This window comes from Protopterus annectens, chromosome 15.part0 (assembly GCF_019279795.1).
Source record: "Protopterus annectens isolate FY-2018-M chromosome 15.part0, PAN1.0, whole genome shotgun sequence".
Taxonomy (NCBI): Eukaryota; Metazoa; Chordata; order Ceratodontiformes; family Protopteridae; genus Protopterus; species Protopterus annectens.
Window position 1 is genome coordinate 483,848,771 of NC_056749.1, and position 20,576 is coordinate 483,869,346.

Sequence of the window (20,576 nt, forward strand, 5' to 3'; positions counted from 1 at the left end):
CTCCTCCTGTCTGGTCTTGCCAGTCCTGAGTTGAGAGAGCTCAGCCTCCAGTTTGGCTATATAGTTGCATCTCTCACATGTATTTGTGTTTTGTGGGAGAAGGAGTGGGTTGTCTGTGTACATGAGGCAATTGTAACATTGCCTCAAGATGCCCAGATTCACCAGCTGAACAGGAGAGGACGCTAGCAACTGACCCTTCGACATGCTAGAAAAAGTTAAAAAGTTTGCTGTGTAACTGAGTCAGAAGGGACCTATAGGGAAATGGGTACTCAAGGGGATTCTAGGCTAATGTAGTACTTTGTTTAGTATACAAGTACTTTACCTATATAAAAATGCTTTAGGAGCAAGTGCTGAGCTTTTGAGATAGAGAATAGACTGTTTAGATTGCAAGTAGAGAAGTTCTAAGGGAAAAATTGAAGAGCAGACTTTACTCATTCTACTTAATGAGACTTTACTCATTCTACTTAATACAAAAAGAACATCTGGGAAGGCCAACACCCTTAGTTTCTTAACCTTGAATTATCTTTTGTTCCTCCTTGCTCCCTTTCCACTCTACAAAAAAAAACTTTATTCAGCTGCTTTTACAGTATTTGTGTTTCCTCCTCCTACTCTATAACTTCATCTTGCCTTTCAAGCTACTTGTTCTCTAAAGTGTTTAACTGCATCTTTTCTGCTGCATTTATTACTGCTTGTTTTTAGGCTGTTTAAATTGTGAATGTTATTCTAAGCTTCTTAGTTCTGGTTTAAGCACTTGGGCTTTAGCCTTACCCCTTAGCTCTCTCTGGCCTCTCTCCCTCAGATTCTGACAAATATGTATGGACAATTTCCTACGGTTTCTCCTGCCAGCCTGATTGATAAGGGCATCCTGAGACAGTGCAGCAACTGCCTCATGGACACGGACAACCGTCTACTATTACCAGCTAGGGACACAATTTGTGTGAGATATAGTTACATTAAGAACCTAGAGTCTACTCTCTCTCCCTCACAAGCCAGTATATCTGGCACTGAGAAGGATATCAACACAATCACTACACCTCAAACACCACACACATATTTGGAGGTTCTCAAAAAAACACACCCAAACAAAGGAGACCTCAGAGGCAAAAACATACACAAACTCCACAACCCTCCACACCACATACCACGCATAGTCCGCACACCTGTGTCTCGCAACCACAAAAGCCAACCATAAGCCCAACATATTAGTCATAGAAGACTATACTGTGAGACACACAGATGCGTCTCTCACCAGGCTGGATAAGGAGAAAGTCACAGTTAGTTGTCTGTCAGGTGCCAGAAACCACCATAGCACACACACACTCAAGCCTCTCAACAAAAGGTACTGTTATGACACTGTCATAGTCCATGTTGGGGTGAACGACTTGAGACGTACCTCCCTGGACTATATATGAAGAGAGAGACATGATTGAGCTAGCTGAATATGTGTCCCAGGCAGGTATGTCCTTGGCCTTAAGCAGCATTCTACTGTCACCCAGAATGATGCCTCAATACAAATAGAAAATGATTGACTTTAACAATTGGCTTAGTTTCTGGTGTCATTCCAGGGGGATCCAGTACCTGATAGCCTGGGAAGATATGATTGACAGCCCACAATGCTTTGCTAGAGATGGCCTGCATCTGTCTCACTTGGGCTTCAGGCTTCTGGTAAAGGCCCTTGCCTTCCCCATAGTGGCTTTTTTAGGAATAGCCCTGAGGATGACAAAACCAACATAAAAATTTCAACAAAATGCAAATTAAAGGTCATGCTGCTAAACGCTAGGAGTCTAAACATGAAACTTGCAAGCATTCTCAACCCTTGAAGATGTTGACATTTGTGCAGTCACAGAAACCTGGTTCAAAGCTGCGGACAGCACCCCAGCCTTACCTGGTTACTCATCCTATCATACATTCAGACCCCAAACTGTGGGCAGCAAAGCCATAGGAGGTAGAGTTTCAATATATATTAAAGACACACACACACACACACACACACATACACACACACACACACACACACACACACATACTTCCAGGCTGGTCAAACAGTATGACACACAGGATATACTCCACATGCAATTAACCATTGACAAGACCCCTATACAAATCATAGCTAGGTACAGTCCCCGAAATCTGACTCAGATGCCCACTCCACCTATCTGGACCTCTTTGAATCTATCAGGATTCAACCCTTTACCCTGATTCTGGGTGACTTTAACTACCCAACCATAGACTGGAAAATCTACTCATACAAATGCCCAGAAATTCCTCGATTTTTATCAAGGCAAATGCCTTGGAACAGCCAGTCGATACCCCCACAAAAGGTGATAATATCTTGAACTTGGTATTAACCAACATGAATAACCACTGCAGCACCCCTACAGTATCATCCTCCCTGGTAAGATGTGATTGTAAAGCGGTCACTTTCGAAGTCAGCATCACCCCTGACCCCCCTCTAGCTAGGGTCAAACAAAAAAACTTCTCCAAAGCTGATTACAACCTCCTGAGGGATGGTATAAACAGCTTCACAGCCCACTCCTCCTCTGTTGGAACTGGGACCAATGTCCAAATCTACACCAAAGTACTATACAAGCACTTATAGAGATGCATGGAATCAGGAATACCTGACAGGACAAAATCATCCTCCGCAAGGGAAAGTGAACCTCTCTGGTGGGCATTTGTAATTAATAAACTGTATGACAAAACGAAAAAAATTGCTGTCTAGGACCAAGAAGGAGCAGGTGCCCAATTGAAAGCAATCTCTCTTTAGCCTGAACAAGCAATTAAGAGCACTAGTGAAATCCTCCAAAGCCAACTTTGAGTCCAAATTGGCCACATCTACTAGAGACAATCTTAAGGCCTTCTTCACATATTTCTGCAATCTCAAAGGAAGCACCCAGATCTGTTCACCCCACAGTGCTTCCACAAACAAGCCAGCAGGTCTGACATGAAAATGGCACCTCTGTCAGTCAATATTTCTTTTGGGAAGCCTAGCCTGCTGAAAATCAAAGCATTTGCCACCTTTTCTGCCTCAATGGAAGACAGATCCAAAGCCTCAGGGTATCTGGTAGCATAATCTACTACGAATAGGATATACGTCTTCCCTGTGAAACTTGGGGTACTCAGAGGCCCCATAATATCCACAGCTACCCTCTGAAATGGCTCCTCAATCACAGCAAAGGCATCTAAGGCACCAAAGGTGCCTTGATCTTATATCCTGCCTTGCCTACTTTTTGGCACTCCTCACAGGCCTGCAGTACCCTGTTACATCTATGGAAATCCCAGGCCAATAAAAGTTCTGCATAATGCATCTCTTGGTATGCTTTATGCCCATATGATCTGCAAAGGGAATATCATGGGCTATGGCTAGAAGTGCCAGATGATAGACTCTGGGCACTACCAACCTCCTTTGAGCGCTCTTTCTTGAGGGCTTTGGCCACTGCAATAGAGTCTAAAGGGGGCCTTATTCCAAAATTCACTGTCTTTGGGAACCAGAAGAACATATCATGTTCCCTTAGAAGTGCAACCACATACGGTGCTTGCCAAGTCCTACAAGCAACCAGTGAAACCCTATTTTCAGGAGTGGGAACAACAAAAGAAGCTGGAAGGGTAGATTATAAAGCCTCCTGCAAAACCTCCTTTCCACGGGAGAATGGGTCATCTGACCATGCTGTCTGCTATCTCACCAATTCTAAGATCTCCACAAATTTTGGATAATTCTGGGAAATACTGGGAAAGCTTTCTCTTCAATATCAGTATCTAGGGTGAAGAATTTGGCTGGGGACAGCAAGTGTTTCCTTTTATACCTCCTCCTCTTGGAGATATTTAAATGAGTTTCCCCTGCATCGCCAGTAGGAAGATGAACAACTAAAGTGCTAGATTAATAAACATGCAAGGGTGAAGCTGACACCCGTGCTGAGCCTGAAGGAACCTCAACCAACATTCAGGGCTGTAACTGCATTGCCATCTACTTTTGAACAGTTGGCAGAAAACCTCTGTGTACCCAAAAAAGCTGGCAAATCTTTTAACATCAACACTAAAGCACTCAATGTAAAGGAAGGCTACAGCTCTGCACGGAGACCACTTTCACTGTCAAGCAATGCTTCTTTGAGGCATCAAACTGCAATGTGATTGACACTAACAACAAACCTGATGGTACTGTGTTTGAAATCTGCACTTTTCTGTCAATGCTGACAACTTGGGCCCTAATAGCCTGTAGCACTAAAAGATATGATACAGAAGTTACTGATGTGGAGGAAACCACCTGCACCTAACTAAAAGATATAGCTAGTGCCAATGAAGAAATGAGTGGAGAACAAATCGACTCAGAAGCATCCAGTGCCAAGATAGAGTAATGGGAAGGAACAAGTGAAGTATAGGCAAAAGGATGCTCAGTATATATGGGCTTTAACCAGTGACCTCGTCATCTCTGCTCTGTCTAAAATGTGAAGAAACTTCAAAGAAACATGAAGGAATGAACAGACATCAAAAACGAAAGTTCTTACTCCAAATAATGAGCCAATTCCTTTGCAGAAGAATAAAGGAGAGTCAGGAAGTAACTATACCTCCAGCTAAGTAACCCTTTTGGCCCTTGCATGATGCTGACAGGTTAAGGGGACAATGTGCCAGGGAGGAAGAAACCAGGGAACTCTGGATATAACAGAGAAAGATCTGCCTAGTTCCTTGGACTCCTACCATCCTCGTATCTCTCTCTCTCTTTTTGTTTTTCTTTTTCCTTTCGAGGTTTAGGCCCAGCAGTGAAACAGTGCAACAAACTCTTCAAAACCAACTTGATTCTCCTTTTCTTTTAAGGTCCCAGAACCACAGTTATCATATATATCAGGGTCTATATCACAAAATCAAACTTCCAAAATGTCGAACACCATACGTTCGAACTTGGAAGATCGAATTTGGATAACATCGAAACTTCAAAACAGCGAATGTTTTCCCAGGGAAAAAATTTGCTGTTCCAAAAAACACACACATAACACAATCACACCAAACACCTTCAAAATCTACACTAAACCTAATATACACCACTATCTATGCACTATCCTTAACCCAGCCCTAACCCTAAAGTCCGTCACTACAGCACACTTTCCTGACCCGCTCCCTAACCCTAAAGTCCATCACTATCGCACACTTACCTGACCCGCACCCTAACCCTAAAGTCTGTCACTATTACACACTTACCTAACCCGCGTCCTAACCCTAAAGTCCGTCACTACCTGTTCGTACACTTACCTTGACCCGGTTCAAAAATGCCGAAGCCGCAGAAACAGCCAACCAAATTCTTTCCCTGGGATTTCCCTTGACATTCTCAACTTTCGAACTACCAAGTTCGTCCTTCTGGTATTTGGCATTCTTAACGTTCGATTTCGCGATAGGAACCCTATATATCACACTAGGCATATAGATGATTCACCCCAGGCAAAAAATACACACTGCACATGTGTCTTGGGGGAATCTTGTGCCAACATTTTGCATACTTGCAGAATTGAGAAGACTTATCCATAACAAACTTAGGTCCCCAAATGACAAATCTAAAAATTAAAAAAAAAAAAAAGAAAGAAAGAAAAAGTATTAACTAAAAATCTACACTAGACTATCCCCAAAAATGTAAAATTAAAGTAAACCCTACAGAAAAAAACAAGATGGCCACCAGAGCATAGGAGGACTAACTCTAACTGACTAACTGTATTGGATAAACAGCAATAGGGAAAAAGAAAAAGAAAATGACTTAAAATACTTTTGCAACTACAGACACACAAGAAACTGTCAAGCAAGCCTGAAGCTCCCGCTGATAATGACTAAAACAAGGCAAATGAGACCTAGAGAGAAGGGGAAGCATTTGCTATATATTTAATACGGTTACCTATCAAAACATCGAATGATCATAACATCTAAACTCAAAACATCAAGACCATAACATCTAAACCTCAAAACATCTAAAAGTCATAACATCGAATTTCAAAACATTGAAAACTACAAAGTAACTATAAATAACATCCCACACACTGTTTACACTTCTGCAGGGGAGCATGCCCCCCTGAACCCCCCACAACCCCCCATAAATTAAATATACCAACTCCAAGATCACATTATAGTGTGGTTTCCCCCACTGTAGTGCTATCTTGGAGTTGGTATATTTAATTTACGGGGGATGTGGGGGGTGCAACGGGGGCCTGCCCCCCTGCAGAAACATAGTAAACAGTGTGCAAGGTGTTTATTTATAGTCGCTTTGTTGTTTTCAATGTTTTGAGATTCGATGTTATGGCTTTTAGATGTTTTGAGGATTAGATGTTATGGTCTTGATGTTTTGAGTTTAGATGTTATGATCATTCGATGTTTTGATAGGTAACCATTTAATACAACTCCTTTCTTCTATATCTACCTCCTTTTCTAACTCTGAACTTGAAAATATCTCTCTATCACCATACTGGGAACAGAAAATGCTAAGGGGAAAAGAGTCATGGGTTTAGTTTTTAATGTGGCTAAATTCCTCATTCTTACTATGCTTATACTTGTTTAAGAGTTATTCTTATAGCTTCATAGACTGTTATTAGGCTAAAGACCCAGGGGGGGGGGGGCTGCCTTTCTAAGCCTACCAAGTTTTCCCGAAAGAATAATGATGTCCTGTATCCAAACAGGATAGTGAAGGCCAGGAATTTATAAGTTACCTCTATCATTAAGGGACATGGGTGGCAGGCCAAGTACAAATTTCCTATTCCCCATTCACTGGTTTAGGCTGTACTTGAGCTGGGTAATAAACAAACTAAGCTTCACATGCATGGGAAGCCCATTCCATAGGAGGGGCAGTCTTTGGGACACACATCTGTGTCTTCTGCATGTTCTGTTTAAGTCACAGACAAAAGTCAAGTCCCTAGACCTTGTATTTCTGGTACTCTTTGACCTACAAATATGTAGGAGATGCATAAGTATGGGGTTTGTGGATGCTTTGTAAGCCAGGCACAGATCACCCCTCAGCAATCTATAGCAGACTGAGTAGAGGGAAAGGGCTTTACAGCACTCTGCATAACCCAGGTTTGTTATGCCTTGTATTCTTTTTATAAGGAACCTCTGAGGTCTCTCCAGTTGCTTCATATACCTGATCAGGTACATACCAAAGGGAGCAAACTACTACATGATTGGTCTAATAAGGGCAGAGTACCGTGGAATAATGACCTCTTTGGACCTAGATGCCATGACCTTACTCATTTCCTCATCACTGCATCCACATGGTGGACAAAAGTAAAGCTACAGTCTAGGTGCGTACCCACATCCCTGATCAATGGGTCAACTCTTAGGGGTGTATTATCAACACTGTAATTAGCTGGGATGGTTGACTTCCCAAGGGGTACAATTATGCATTTCTTAACATTGACTTCAAAACAATGGCTTTGGCACCATTTGCATTCTTTGTGCTGTAGTTACTATTACAATTATTTCTCCCCATTTACTGCGCTGCACTCTGTACAGCACAACACTATGCTTCTGTATGTTCTCTTGTAAGTCTCTACACATCATATTGCACACAAATGAATTTCAATTTTCAAAATAAATGACTCACAATTAATTTTTTATCCACATATTACCTTTTTTGTTTTGGCTGTATATGTGTATTATCTTTTCAAAATGCAACTATTATGCAATATATATATATATTCTTTTTTTGCTCGTACGTTATGCTGCATGTATTTTTAATCTGTTTGCATCTTACTGTAAAATATTTCATTTGCATGTTTACTGCCATTGCCAGCTTGACCCAGGTCATAGCTGAAAAGGGTCCTTGGATTATTTCACTAACTCGGCTAACAAACATTAAATAAATAAATAAATAAAAGCATGGTGCACTACAGGAACTAAGGGAGATTCTTAAAGGTGCCAGCCAACAGTTGCTTTCAGCTAACCAGCCTACGGTGAAGTGGCTGGAATGGATTGTGCAAGATTAGCTGTTTCACTGATTTAATAGATTTTAAGCTGCTTCTGTTTCTTTGAGATTTCATGCAGTGGGGAGTCAAACAGCAACTCCTTATATAGTTTGGCATTAAGCACCTGCACATAAATATCCTCTGATTTGTGTTGAATCCTCATCCCAGCATGCCTCCTTATCACTGAACTTGTCACAGCAGCCCCAAATGATGCATCCACAGCATCATAACCACATTTGACTGCATATTTAACATCTTCAATGCTTTATGATTAAGCCTGATCAGTTTTACCTTCAGGTCTACCATGTATATATTCCTCACATGACCATTATCTGGTACAAGACTTCCCTCTGGTACTTTATCATATGGGTCTGACAATAGCTCTAAGTGCTAGGAATGTTGCAGTGTAGCTCTTCCCAAAGCTGTCAAAGACTCTACTCTCCCTATTTCTGACAAAAGGATTTTGGACAGAAACCACCACTGGGCCCCCTCTAACAGTATTCACAGGTAGCATAACAGGATATGTCACAGAGTCTTTTATACCGGAGTTTAAAAGGAGCTTGGACCCTACAGTGATGAACGCAGAATACAACTTAAACTCTTGCACAATTGCTGTCAATACTGGAATGTGCAAAAGAAGCTAGCAATATGAAATCTAACTCCCACCAGTGGCACCATGGCAATCAATCTTAAGGGTATATGGGAAATTTGCAAGGCTGCCTTAAGTAACAGCCAAATTCCGCAGCACTCAAATAAGTACCACACTGCCCAGATATAGATCAGAGTTATAGTAGCTGGCTCCAGAGGACGTCCTCCACCTCAAATTCAGCCCAGTGCATTTCAATGCAACGGTATAATAACATGAGCTGATTGTTTCCATATGGTTCAACCTGTGGATTATCGCACCCAACTTAGATCTGAAGCCAGCCTTTTTTATTTTACAGACATCAGCTCCTTAACTCATAATACGCTGCTACCCACCTCAGATCAAGTTTGCCCCTCCCAAGATATAAAAACATAAGCTTCAAATCTACAGTCTGAAGCACATTGAAATAAAGTTGTAAAAATCTACAAATTACCCAACATGAATTTAATTAATACCTACATCTCCAGTTTTCAGCATATCAAAATAAAATGGTAAAATTCTACAAATCACCCAGTGTGAATTTCAAGTAACACCTATACTAAGCTCAGTGCTATAAATCTCAGATCTGCAGCACACCGAAATAAAATAAATGTTTGAAAATAATTTTACCACTCTCCTGCATCCTGCAATGATAAATAAATAAATAAATAAATTATCACTCTCCTGCAACCTCTACTTTCTTTTGTAAGGCTCTCTGCACACCACTGGGCACCATCTTTATTATCACTTTCTTGTTCATCTCTGTTTCTCTGCAAATAATTGCCCCCCTTTAAATTTCCTTCCTTTTTACCCCCCTCTCTGCTTTGTGTTAACTCTGTGATATCTAGTATACCCTACCCGATACTGCACCTCAATACCTTGCTTTCCCCTTCCTTTTACCTTTTCTTTTGCATTCTTGTCATTAAATATTCGATAACAGTCTAAATACTGATTATTGTACTCTGCTTAACTTTCTAGTGATAGGAGTCCCCCCACCCACCCTTCAGCCTATTTAGGCACCAATCCTATATCATCTACTACCTCTAATCCTATCATTAATAACCCCACTACTCAACAAAATGTAATACAAACCCCATTCTCATTTCAGCCCATATCAACAAACACCATATGGAAACAGCTACAAAAACTAACACCCTGTTCCACCTCGGTTGATAATCTTCCACCAGACTACCTGAAATTGGCTACCAAGTCAATTGCCTACCCAGTCAGCACCCTTATAAATATGTCTACCCGAAACAGAAGTACCAACCATATGGAAACAATCTCACATGACCCCCATCCACAAAGGAGGCAACTCTACTTCTAAGAGTAATCATTGACAATAAATTTTCTTTTGACCACCATATACAGCAAAATATAAAGAAAACTCATCAAAAACTGGGACTTTTATATAGAAACAAACATTTCTTAACTACAGCAACCAAATTTTCCCCAGTAAAAACCTTTTTCCCCTCCCTTCCTTATTTACAGTGTCCCTATTCTAACTAATTTACAAACTTTTATCCTAAGCCAGATGGAAAAATGCTACAACAAAGTAGCTAAGTTTACCAAAACTCTAAATATCGCAGACATCACTGTGAAGTGCTACTAGAACTAAACTGGCTTGAACTTCCCAACCTACTTGCTTTTATTCAGATCTCCACTTTGCACAACCTTACTTTCAAGCCTACTGCCTGCTCTGCACTAGTCACACCTTTTATACCAAATAGATCTCTATGATCAGTAAACAAAAATCTTTTAGGTATCTCAAAACCCACAAAAAAAATAGGTCACTCTCTGTATTCCTGTTCTGTCTCTAAACCATGGAATTTACCACCTCTAGCTACCAGGTCTATGCCTGGCCTAACCCTTTTTAAAGCCTCTTTAAAAAATCATCTCAAAAATACATGGCTGTGCTCCTGTATAAATCCGGCCTAATGCTCATCTCTTCATCTTCTTCCGTGCTAGCTTCATTTGTTTCTTCTTCTGTTGCATCTCATTCCATCACAGTCTACAAGATCCTAATGTCTCTCGTGACTCCTTCTCTGTTTCTATACCATATCCGTAAGCCACTGCTCAGTATGCAAAGCCTCTATTCTTCTTAACTCTCTCACTATCTATCTGCATCACTAACACTTCTGCTATTATTTTCCTAACTGAAACCAACATTTTATTTTTCATGTACTATAACAACCAATGTCATACACTGTACAACCAACAGATTCACTAGACAATCTCGACGTACTGAAATGTTGAATTTCAGTACGTCGAGACCGAAGAGTGGAAAGTGCAGTTATGCAAAACTGCACTATGCCGAATGCGGAAGTGTCGAATCCGCTATCGTGGTGTCGCGTTCATGACGTGTGGTGCGGTTTGTGGATTTATCTGGGGTTTCAGGTAAGTGGTGTGTGTGTGAGGGTACTGGGTAGAGATTTTAGTGTGTGTGATGGTGTTTTTGTGTGTTTGTATGTTTAGTGTATCCTTGGAGTTAGAATATATAAGTGGGGGGTGCAGGGGGGCTTGCACCCCTGCTTATAGGTAGGTTAGGTGTGTTTGTCTGTGTTGTAATGTTTGTTTTAGTGTAGTTAGGTAGGTGTATGTGTGTATGCTTATGTACTGGTTTGTGTGTGTGTGTGTGTGTGTGTGTGTGTGTGTGAATGGTCGCGATTGTGCTATTCGTGATTTTTACTGAAATTCGACATTTCAGTATTTCAAGATTGTATAGTGAATCCACTACCAACATACTGCTTTTGTACAGTTTATCTACTCATTAGCTATGTATATGTTGTTAGAATGACTAAAATTATCTAAAATTATATCACTCTATAGAATTGCCCAGATGTGTAGTATATCTTGTAACCTAGCTTGCATTCCATCAACTTACTTCCTCATGTCATTTGTATTGTTTTTTGGACTATAAAAAATGTATTTGTATTGCATTGTATGTGGGGCTTTTCTCCCCAGGCTTCCACTGAAAATTGGTTCTGTGGACTCAGTCGGACTACCCCGATAAACATCAAATAAGTAAATAAGAGAACCACTCTGGGAACTTAATACAGGACCCGAAGGGGAAACCCCAAAGGCTCATTTGCCTGCTCACATGGAGAACAACACACAATAAGGAGGGATGGATGGTTAAACCAGACAGAAACAAACAACATGGATTTATCCTTATGGTAAGTACATAACTTTCATATCCGATATTGTCTTTGCCATCTGGCTTCAACCTGTGGAACAGAGTCCTCAGCCACATATTATTCTATGGAGGCCTTAGGAGAAAACATTTCACAGACTGGTGGAACAAAAGAGGTCCTGGATCTCGACTGCACATCCAGTTTTTAATGGGAAACAAAAGTATGAGTTCTAGCCCAAGCAGCACTAGCAGAAATGTCACCAATAGAGGTTCTGGAGAAAAATAGAGTAGAAGTAGCCACTGCCTTTGTAGAGTGACCTCTATGTTTTGCAGGGAAGGACATTCTTCTCAAGTTGTACACAAAAGAAATGCAATCACAGAGCCATTTCAATAGAGTTACTTTTGAAAATGGTCTGCCCAGGCTAGCTTTGGAAAAGGAAACAAAAAGTTGTTCTGATTTTCTAAAGGCTTTGTTTCTGTCTAAACAAAATCTCAGCTGTCTAAGAACATCCAGAAAATGCAGCAAATATTCCCTTTTATTACTAAAGTTCAGGAAAACATAGGCAAGTGAATAACCTGGTTAAAATTAGATTCCGAGGCTACCTTGGGCAAAAAGTAGGGATCAGTCCTGAGGGTAACGTCGTCCTTATGAAAAAGCAGATAAGGAGGAACAGGGCTAAAGCCTACAGCTTCAAAACCTGTTTTGGTGATGTAACTGCCAGTAGGAAGATTGTTTTCCAAGGAAGCAATTTCAAGGGAATAGTGACCAAAGGCTTGAAACGAGGACTGGCTAATGTTTACACCATGACAGGCAAATCCCAAGGGGGAAGGGATCTCAAATTAGAGGATACAAAAAAATGTAATCCAAAGAAAATCTAAAAAATCTTTGCGGCAACTACAGGAGTGTTATCCCTGCCAAAGTGAAAATCAGAAATAGCAGCAAGCTGAACCTTGATGGCAGAATAACTCAAATTGGATTGAAATAGGTCAGCTAGGAAATCCAGAAGAACGTCAAGTGGGGATGAAAAAAGTACAGACCATTCGATGAAGCCCAAATCTCAAAGTAAGTCCATTTAAAAGCACAGATCTTCTGTGTACAGGGTTTCTGAGAAGAGGATAAAATATTAATAATATTATCAAAGAGTGTGGGATCCCTGACAATCATGGAAACTGGAGAAACCATGTGGATAACCTGAGGGCGTGAAAGTTGGGTGGAGCAAGCCCTGCTGGATGGCAAATTAACCCCAGAATGGGGTTGTGCACCCAGGGTAGGTGCCAGAGATGAGGCCACATTAAGGGAAATCAGACTTGTTGGGGCCATTATGGGGTCAATGTGCAACAGGCTGCATTCTAAAGAACTTTTATTATGAAGGAAGTCAGGGGGGAGGCATACAGGAGATCCGGGGCCAAGCATACAGGGGAGTGTCCCTTGATGACTGTCCCTCAGGGGAACTAGAGCATAAAAACTGCTGCACTTTATGATGTACAGTGTGGCAAACAGATTGCAGCAAGTGTCAGAAAATGAAGGCTGTTACTCTGGATTCAGAGACCACTCAAAAGGAAGAAGGATGTTCCTGCTTAAACTGTCTGCCAAGATGTTGGAGCTCCCAGGGATGTATGCTCTGCAATCAGAAACTGCTGAGAGGCCATTGCTAAATGCCTCACCTTCATGGCTGCCCAACAAATAGGAAAAGATCAAGTTCCCCCTGCTTGTTTAGGTATCAAACCACAGACATAGTGTCTGTTTGAACAGAGATCACACTCTTGGGGAAAAAGGTCCTTAAAGGGTTGCAGTTCTAGGAGGAACACCTTCATCTCCAAAACATTGATATGGAGATTGGTCCAGGAGGGAGACTATGTCCCCTGAACCGTCTTCTCTTCAAAATGCCCCACCCCACCCCAAAAGGGAGGTGTCCGCAGTGACCATGGCCTGAGGTCGGGGAAGAACAAAAGAAGGCCACCTGGTGGCAGCATGGGGAGACTCCAACTACACCCTGCATCTGTTTGTTATGGTAGCAGGGAAATCCACTAGATGAGTTAAGTACAACCACTGAGCTGTTAGTGTCCACTGCAGAACCCTAATATGGTACCTCGCTAAGGGTACTAATCAAACAGACATGGCCATGTGTCCCAGTACCTTAAAAATCAAGTGGGCAAGGGGTTTGTGAAATGCAAGCAGATCAAAAGTCTGTGAATGAAGCAAGCCTTATGTGTGGATTGGGAGCTTTGCTGTCTGACCAACCTTACCCAAATGGCAGCCTATGAATTCTAACACTTGTACGAGCTCCAGAGTAGACTTCTCATGGTTTACCATGATCCCTAAGGACACACACTACTGGAGTAATGAGGTAATGAGTTCTAAGCTAACACAACTACCATGCATTTGGTGTAAACCTGGGGGGGGGGGGTGAGACCAAAGGGCAACAACTGGAATTTAAAATGATTCGTTCCCAGCTGAAAGTGAGGAAATCTCCTGGATTGCCTTGCAATTTTTATATAATGACATGCATCCTTCATATCTATCAAGCACATAAAGTCATTCTTCCTTAACAGAAGCAGCACGGGCTGCACCCTGATCATCAGGAACTTGGTCTGCTTAACATAATGATTCAACTTGCTTAGATCCAAAACTGATCTGAGGTCCTTGTTCTTCTTCAGCACCAAAAAGAATGTGGAATTGACTCCAGATTCTTGCGGGTATGGCGGGACCTCTTTGACTCTATTTTCCAGCAGGTTTTGAATATCAGCTGAAGCATCTCAGAAAAAGCATCAAAAATATATATGGTATAGGAGTTTCATTTACATGAGCTCCTATATGGATATTATGTGATGTTTTCAGAGACAATGTCGAATCTGGTGCATCGATCAGCTGATTCGACATTGTAATGTGGTAGTGATTTTGTTTTCGTTGCATTACTATGAAATTGTGAACGGAATTTGTTTTGCTGTTCGCAATTTTGATAGTAAACCATCTCTTTACACCCATGCATCTGACGTGATGGCCTCCCAAGCTTTTGGGCAGACAACAGCCAAGTGACATCAAACGCCTCTGACTGAAGAGCAGCCAGGCAATCCTTCAGGTACACTGAAAAGGTCTTCCAGAGAAGACACCATGGAAGCCTTGGTTCTGCGGACCACCCTTGTTATGTGGCCCCTTACTCCAATGTGCCCTGTCCTTAGGAGGTGATAAGATTTTATCAGGCTTCCTGGAGATTGGTTCTGCCACATCTGGTTCTCTCCATGGCTTCCACGATACCAAACTGATAAGCATGTCTGGAGGGGAACCACCCAGGATTTTCATGAGCTCACACCAAACGCCTCCAAAAACACTAACTCTTCTGAAGGGGGGGGCTTTGGTGGTCCAGCCTCCATGCTGGTGAAGTAACTCCAAAGAGCACTAAAGGAGGTGTCGTTGCGGGGGGACTAAAGGGAATCCTCTCTTTCTTCGAGGTCAGTATCTACAGTAAGAGATTCCTCAGTGAAATCTATGTGCATCAACTCCTGTAGCCATCTTAGAGTGAAGAATCTGGAAGGGACATGGAAGAGGAAGGGGGCCCTGGATGGAGTGTTACTTGGAGGTCTGGAGATGTGGGCTGTCCCATAGCTAACATATGTGGATCCATAGGTCCAGATATAAACAGAGGAGGATTACCGGTCATAGCTGACCACTCTGTCACTGACCATGCGAAAATCCTTTCCCTGGCACTGAATGCAGAAGCCGAGGCAGGATACCCAGAGCAGAAACTCCACACTGAGGACCAAGTGAGATTCCAGCCTCCACAGCTGCCCCAGTTTGCTCAGACACTGAGACAGAAGCCAAACTGCAGAGTGCTCCAAGGGGCAAGGATAACTCTGAATCTTGGTGGACCAATTTTGACCCCAGAACCACGACCCTGAACTCTCAGCTCCAGGGTGCCCCTGGCTTCAACACTACTAGAGTCAAGAAGGCTAAGAAAGGGTCGGTGCCTAAAGGGGCTAACCCATAGGAGTCGACCTTGGTGACAGGAAAGCAGATTCTTAACTCCAGGAGCTAAAGGGCCTGGAAAAGGAAAAGTGAAGGAAAGAGCCTAACCCTCAGACACTGGAACCAAGATGGTAGAAAACAGCCCAAACTAAATTTGGACCTGCGAGAAGGAGTGCATCAACTGCTCCAAATCAGAAGATTACAAACCCCCAATTGAATGGACACTGTGAGCTGATGAGGGCACCAAAGAAGGCTTTTGGGACCCTTTTTCAGGTGCAAGGATCTGACGATCAGATCAAAACCAGAGAAGTTCGGATCTGAGGTGGAGATGTGGAAGAGTCAGGCAGAATTCACTCAGAGTAACCAGAGAGAAGGGGCAATGAATCCTACCCAAAACAGCTCCAACTTTGACTAAAAGGGGGCTGAAATGTTCCGAGTGGACACTGACTTTCCTGAAGATGGCATCATATGAGATTGGCTTCTGCAGGAAGAAGTTGAAACTGAAGCCAAAGCAGCTGGAGGAGCCGAAGATTGAAGGACTGATCTGAAGGGCCAGAAACCACTCATATATATATATATATATATATATATATATATATATATATATATATATATATATGTGTGTGTGTGTGTGTGTGTGTATGTATTCATATATATGATCTACTTCAAAATACCAAAATGCTGTACAGTCAAGATGAAGAACATTGAGACAAAAGCTATGAAACTTTACATTAACAAACGTTCACATCACTGTAACTTTTCACCGCATAAGTAAACACTTGACCAACAGTACATTTAAAAAAAAAAAAAAAAAAAAAAAAAACTGAAGCAAATAAAACCGACACAAGAGGGGGGCTTCATCCTCCACACCCTCCCATGTGGGGGGGACCTCTCCTAACTAAATATACCAACTCTGAGATCACACTACAGTGGAAAAAAGGGAAAAGTTCACCATGTTGACCAATTGCCTCCATCCGTATCATCCTGTCCAAGTCAGCCTCGGTGAAGCTTCGGGAAGACCCAGAAGATGCTGAGGACGAGTGTCTCGATTTGGTATGGGGTTGTAGGACCTTTGAAAGAAGAGCACGAGACACTGGTTCCACCTGGAAGGTTGATGTCAGGCTCTTAGCCACCGGATATAAAATCCTGGGTCCTGAGGATGAGGTACTAGGAACGGGGGATCCTGAAATAACAACAGAATCTGAGGTCTTAGAGGTGCACGGAGCCAATGAAGATGGATCCGATAGCATTTTCGGATGCAAAGCTGGCCACAAGACCTTCTGAGTCGACAAAGTCTGATCCAAAGAATTCTTCAAATCCAAGTATTTGTAGGAGGCACTCAGATCAGCAGACAAATGATCAGAGACCTTAGTCTTTTTTCTGGTGTACTCTGACTTTCCCAAAGAAGCAGAGAGGGAGTGTTTGGAGCTAGCATGCTTTGGGGGGGGGGGTTGAGCCCCAGAAGAGGTGAACACAGGGAACAAGCTCCTCAGAATGAGCTTGTTACAGTGATCAGCCAAGGCACGAGGGTTGAATGCTGCGCACACCACAAATTCAATGTCTAAATGGTCTGAGTTGGGGATCTTGTGCCCAAAAGAAGTGCATCTCTTGAACCCAATAAGCTGCTCTACCATAATAGAACACTATATAGAATAATAAACAGTAACGCTAACTCTTAAACCAAGGTTGAAACTAAACTTTTAAAACTATTAAAACTTTTCAACTTAACTAGAAAGTTTTTTTTTTTGCTGCAAAAGTGCCAATGGCACAAGAAAGAATGAGAGGAAGAAGCAAGAGAAAGGAAACCTAAAGTCCCTGATACTGGATAACTAGGAGTAGGCAAAAGTACCGGAAGAAAGAACTAATTATAACAACAGTAATGCTAACTCTATGCAAAAAAATCTTTCGAAAGTTTCAAACTTATCTGTACCACTAGTTCAAGACTGGAACCACGTCTGCTCACACAATGCATGGCAAATGAGATCTGGGGAGTTGAGGAAGGCATGGAGCATTATGGGTAGGGGAGGAACTCGAGACTCGGATCTTACGTGTGGGAAAGCAGCCGAGTAGGATCTGATCTGAGACCCATTTGTGAGGAGGAATGAATAAGGACAACATCAGATTCACCAGCCTATAGCAAAGAATATTTTAATACCCAAAGTAGTTTATGTACTCACACTCACAGCACCACTAGAACCTCATAAAGTACAGTGTTATTCTAAAAATTATTTTTATGATCTTTTCCTTTAACAGACCTGTACATTTCCTATTCCTATCCCCACATTCTGCTAAATTACACCAGCAACACCAATCAACAAACAGCCCTCATTCTTTCTGTGTTCTATACTAAGTCAAAAATTTCTCCCCTAACCTTGCTTTCAGGAGCATATAACATATTCAATCCCTCCTACCATTTCAGAAAGTTCCTTTCCTAAACCTGTTCCGACTTCCTGGAATTTTCTTCGTTCAACCACTAGCTGACCAATCACTTAAACAACCCTTACGCTAGCTCTTTCCTTACATTCACCTGAATCAGCAAACTGCAACTGCTTCAGTAATTAAACTCTTACTAATCTCAGCCATCAAGAACAATACTAACTGGCTTACATGCATGTGCTGCTAAACATACTTCCAAATGTTCGACCCTGTTTCCTATATCACTCTCCTACCAATACTTTCTGATACGGTAGTGCCAGTTTCCCTTCAATCAACTAAACAATTTATTAAACTTTCCCTATTTAATTCCTTAGTCATACAGCTTCCGAAGTTAGTGTAGCTTTAGAATAAAACAGACAATAATACCTATTCTATCTCTCCTCTCACTATTATTTTATCTGACTTACATTTCATCTGTCTCTTGTTAGTGTACTCTTTCCTCACGTCTGTCCCATTCAATTTTCCCTCTTTCCTCCCATCTATCCCATTCTGTTTCCCGATTGCACTACTCTTTCCTCTCATGTGTCCCATTCATTCTTCCCTGATTACTCTACTCTTTCCTCACATCTGTCCTGTTTTTATTGTCTTTCTGAGTGCCTATATATATATATATATATATATATATATATATATATATATACATGCATATATATAATCTTCAAAAGTGAAAATAAATTGAGAAGAAACTCTTCCCATATCCTACTGTTACTCATATTAGTCTATCAAACCCTCTCTATGGGACATGTAGCGCAAGGGGGACACCTGTACAACTTCATACCTCAAATGCAAGTGCTACACCTCTTGGTAGACATCAGAAGAAAAGACAGGCATGTTTACACGCATTCCATCTACCAGGATACAAGATCCAGCATGTGCTCCACATAGTAAGTTGATATGTAGTATCACTGCACTTACCTGGAATAATACAATGCTCAGCCTATGACAAAACTCCTTAACTTTGGTCACTCAAGTCTGCACTCCATAAACAATGCTTCCACACTTAATCCAAGTATTTTAAATGGTATTTTAACTTGTCACTAGCAGTACTGACAAGACTACCTTGGTGAAAGAAGATCAGTTCTTAAACTGAATACTTAAATATAATCTTACTTACAAGATGGAGATTCCTCAAATCGAATACACACATTTGATGTTTTCCTACTTTCAGATAAGAGCTCTTCATCTTCTTCCTGTTCAGTGCGTCTGTGTCGGTAACTGAAATATTAAACACGTCATCAGCAAACATCAGTAGGATGTTTAACTAGAAAAAAAATAACTTCTTGTTTTATTTCTTTTGTTTTGATGACTGGGATAATCCAAGCAGGTAATTGTAGTGGCAGCCCAAGAAAAAAGATTCTAAAAAAACATAGAACCACTGCATTCATGCATAATATATACTATGGCAGTAGAAAGCAACTAGTATGACAAATAATAAAGTACAATAATTTTCAAGAAGACAATGGCATTACTCAGGGCAACAGTGAAACAGTTAAAAAATTATTACTTGCGGCAAAATAATATACATTTTTTAAATATTTTTATTGAAATTTTACATAAAGGAACAAACACTTTAGCATAATAATACAAATGCAGAACAATACAAATTCTGCAGTACAGTGGGCTGGAGAAAATGTCGTACAGTGGGCAGGACAAACATGTTCTTAAGTAGCTCAATTAGTAATTTTATATACATCTTGACACTATTGGCTAGTATAAAAGACTTGTTCAATACCATCAAATAAAGGAAAAGTGAATATCAAACAAAAAGAGTATAAAACAAAATGTGGCTTACATAAAGCACAGAATTTACACAAGTAGACAATAGAGTGATGCAAGGCAAGAAGGTATCTGCTATGTGAAGGAAGATTTGAAAATAAAATAAAATAACAGGAGTAAAACAAAATGTGACATACAGGAATATGCACCAATGGATTTTTCTTACTTTAATTGACTTATTTGTGTGTGTGTGTGTGTGTGTGTGTGTGTGTGTGTGTGTGCATGTGTGTGTGTGTGTGTGTGTGTGTAATTTTACCTTTTGCTTTTTTGACTGTATTTTCACTGCAATCGTGGATTTTTTGTCATGTTGTGTAATACCATAATTCTTCAATAGTATTACATAAATGTAACATAAATGTCTTCATATTATATTGTTGTTCATGAAGCTTTTCTCCCCTGGTCTCCATTGAAAACGGGCTCTTCTTGGCCCAATGGGGTATTCCAGTAAACAAACTGTAAAATAAATAAATAAATAAATAAATAAATAATGGACAAAATGTACACCTGATGAGGTATTGGAGAGATGAAAGGCAAGAATGCAGTACTGGATAAGATGAAGGAGGGGAATGCAGAAGGGATGGAAAAGGAGATATTTTACGGTACAATCAGAACATTGTACCATTAGAGTTAGAATGGTGACCCACAGCTGATTAATATGTTATGTCGGAGAAGTGGTAAAAAAGGAGAATGGCCACAGTAGGCTGGGAAGAAAAG

At 41.1% G+C, this 20,576-nt stretch overlaps 1 protein-coding gene across 1 annotated transcript in view; it reads right to left on the bottom strand.

Moving 5' to 3' along the window:
* Positions 1-20,576, bottom strand: part of LOC122789775 (probable global transcription activator SNF2L1) — a 2,109,210-nt gene that overhangs the window by 1,455,201 nt on the left and 633,433 nt on the right. The window contains exon 5 of the mRNA XM_044057215.1: positions 19,201-19,301. Within this exon, the coding sequence (XP_043913150.1) occupies positions 19,201-19,301 (101 nt within the window). The remainder of the gene's footprint in view (positions 1-19,200; positions 19,302-20,576) is intronic.